The following is a 2,500-nucleotide window of genomic DNA, read 5'->3' as shown; positions in this document are numbered from 1 at the left end:
TGGACACGAGGCTTGGCCGCGGGCTACCATGTCACATCCCCCCGCGGCCCGCGTGCACCTCAACCCCATAGAATTTCACACCGAATTAGCCACAGTGGCTGGTACACAGAGATATTGATTTCCCAGCGACTTGAGAGGAGAGGAAGGAAAAGTCGGATCTGGCGGAGGGGGGGGGGGGGGGGGGGGAGAGAGAGAAGGCGGAGGGGAGGAGGCTAGGTATAAAAAGAAAGAAACGAGACCATCGATAACGCTATCAGTCTCGCCACCCACGCCTTTTGTTCCGCTTATAGAAATTCAGAGTCATTGCGGATAATTTTATCACATCTCTCCCACTCCCACTCCTTTTTTATTTTTTCCCTCGCACTCGTTCGCTCTTTTGCTTCGTCTTTGTCTGTTTCTCAATGGCCTTGGTCAGTTCTCTTTCTTTTCATAACTCATCTCTGTCTTTTTATGCCTCCGCCAGCCTTTATTTGCCACACCTACTCTGGGTCTGAGGCTAAATGCCTTATCCGACTCGCCACTTCTGTCTAGACTGTGTCAACTGAGAGCAGGGGAGGCTGGTGGAGGTAGAAATCGGAGGACGTGGGCCTCATTGTAATGCATGGAATGGAAAGGAATGGCACGTGTGTTTGATACCATTCCCTATTCCGTTCCTTGCATTACAATGAGCCCATCCTCCGATTTCTACCTACCCCAGCCTCCGCTGACTGAGAGACAATTAAAGCCACCAGCCATGTTCTGGCTCTTCAGAAACAATACATTCCTTATCATCAACTTCCCTCCAGAGAAGATCCGCTGCTTTTCCATTGATTTATGTACCTTTGCATTATATCAAATTGACATCCGATTATATCTGATTTATAAGCATAGAATTGGTGAATGCTTACTTACACCAATACTATGCTCTTCCTGTAAATCAGTGTAGGGTAGAGTGGATAGGTGTACACTTCGGGGAGAAAAGGATGTAGAATTGGGAGAGTTGACTCACCTTTCCGTTGCAAAGTTGCTGGGATAGTTCAGAGGAGCACCAGAGATGGGCGCCCAGTTTACAGGCTTTACAACGCAGCCCCTGCTTGGAGTTCCCTGCAGAGATGGAGAGCTAAGTTACTCCTGTGCCCTCCCACACAGACGATTAGTGGCTCTTACATAGAAATACATCTCCCCAAATCGATGGACGGATCACCTGATTGCATTGCATACAGTATGACGGTGTTGCATTGACTGTTAATTAAAGATTGTGTAAATGCTTGACTTACGTGTACATACATTTTGTCAAGAGTCTGCACACAGATTACAGTACATCTTCAAAGACACCTCCCGTTTGATCATGTGTGTTGACAGTGCATGTCATTGCATGTCATTAACTGGTGTTAATGTGGGATTGCGCAAAAGCTCAGGTTACGTTTAATGTAGAAGTGCAGACTGTATCTCAGATCAGGAGTCTGACCATGGGGGAGCCTCTTTGATGTGACCTACCCTGGATCATGTGCTTGCATTGCTGACAGCAGGTAGGTCGTCGGAAGACGTGCTCCTGGAAACAGTGCGTCTTCGCCGCCCGTGAGTGGACCTGGAGCTGGGCCTTGGAGGCCAGGGAGAGCGAGGGGCTGACGGAGGGAGAGCGGGACGAGAGAGAAGGGTTGGGGCTGAGGGACGGGGACAGGGAGGGTGAGCGCTCGTAGCCCAGGGGCGTCTCCTGCAAGGGAGGTGGCGGCTCGGTGATGAGGCCGGAGGGGAGGCGGAATTCGCCGTTGTTCTGGCGCTGGAAGAAGTTATCCACGCTCTTGCTCCGCATCACAGACTTGAAGGACAGGGAGCGCTTCAGCCTCTGGAGCTGTAAGACGGGAGAGTGGGACACAAGGTTAGCGTGGACAAACACCTGGTAGTCATTTACAAACTGTTAGGTGTTAAGCATTTCACAACTGTTTGTTCAGCACTTCCTAAACAAGACAAAAAAGTGGGAGGCCACATTGTAAAGACGAACGAAGAAAGCAGAGAGAGCGCTACAGGTATCCAACTAAAAAAATCACAGGTGCTCTTGAAATAGGGGGGAACTGTAGCCGCTAAATTAAAAATAATCTGTATGAATCTGTAACCAACTTCAACTAAAACAGGGGCCTCAAACTCGCGGCCCGCGGGACGACATTTTGTGGCCCCCTACTTGACATCAAAGTTTAGTGTTAGTGCGGCCCGCGCGTTTTTCTCACACGCACCTTTTTGCCGAGTCGTTGCCCTGGGCGTTTTATTTTTATTTTTTATATCACTTATGGGCTACCATAGCTCAGGCTCGTGACAGCTTCCGGTGGTGTTTGTTGACAAGTTAGCCAACACTGTTTTTTTTTTTGTTCGTCGCCAACCTTTCTCTTTACGGCAGGTTTTTTTGGAATACTTGAAACCCTTTTTTTGTGGAATACTTGATGCGGCCCAGCCTCACCCAGACTACCTCCAGCGGCCCCCAGGTAAGTTGAGTTTGAGACCCCTGAACTAAAAGATATAAGAACTG

The 2,500-nt window shown here is 49.1% G+C and overlaps 1 protein-coding gene across 1 annotated transcript in view; it reads right to left on the bottom strand.

The window, feature by feature from the left end:
* The window catches only part of LOC310816764 (SH3 and cysteine-rich domain-containing protein 2-like), a gene marked incomplete at both ends in the record, with an annotated part of 22,754 nt that overhangs the window by 9,966 nt on the left and 10,288 nt on the right, over positions 1 to 2,500 (bottom strand). The window contains 2 exons of the mRNA XM_083687065.1: positions 989 to 1,083; positions 1,477 to 1,831. Coding sequence (XP_083543191.1) covers positions 989 to 1,083; positions 1,477 to 1,831 — 450 coding nt within the window. The remainder of the gene's footprint in view (positions 1 to 988; positions 1,084 to 1,476; positions 1,832 to 2,500) is intronic.

This window comes from Argentina silus (genome assembly GCF_951799395.1).
Source record: "Argentina silus genome assembly, chromosome: 16".
NCBI classification, from domain to species: domain Eukaryota; kingdom Metazoa; phylum Chordata; class Actinopteri; order Argentiniformes; family Argentinidae; genus Argentina; species Argentina silus.
Note: the sequence above shows the minus strand (reverse complement) of the source record. Positions and strands in the feature narration are given on the sequence as shown.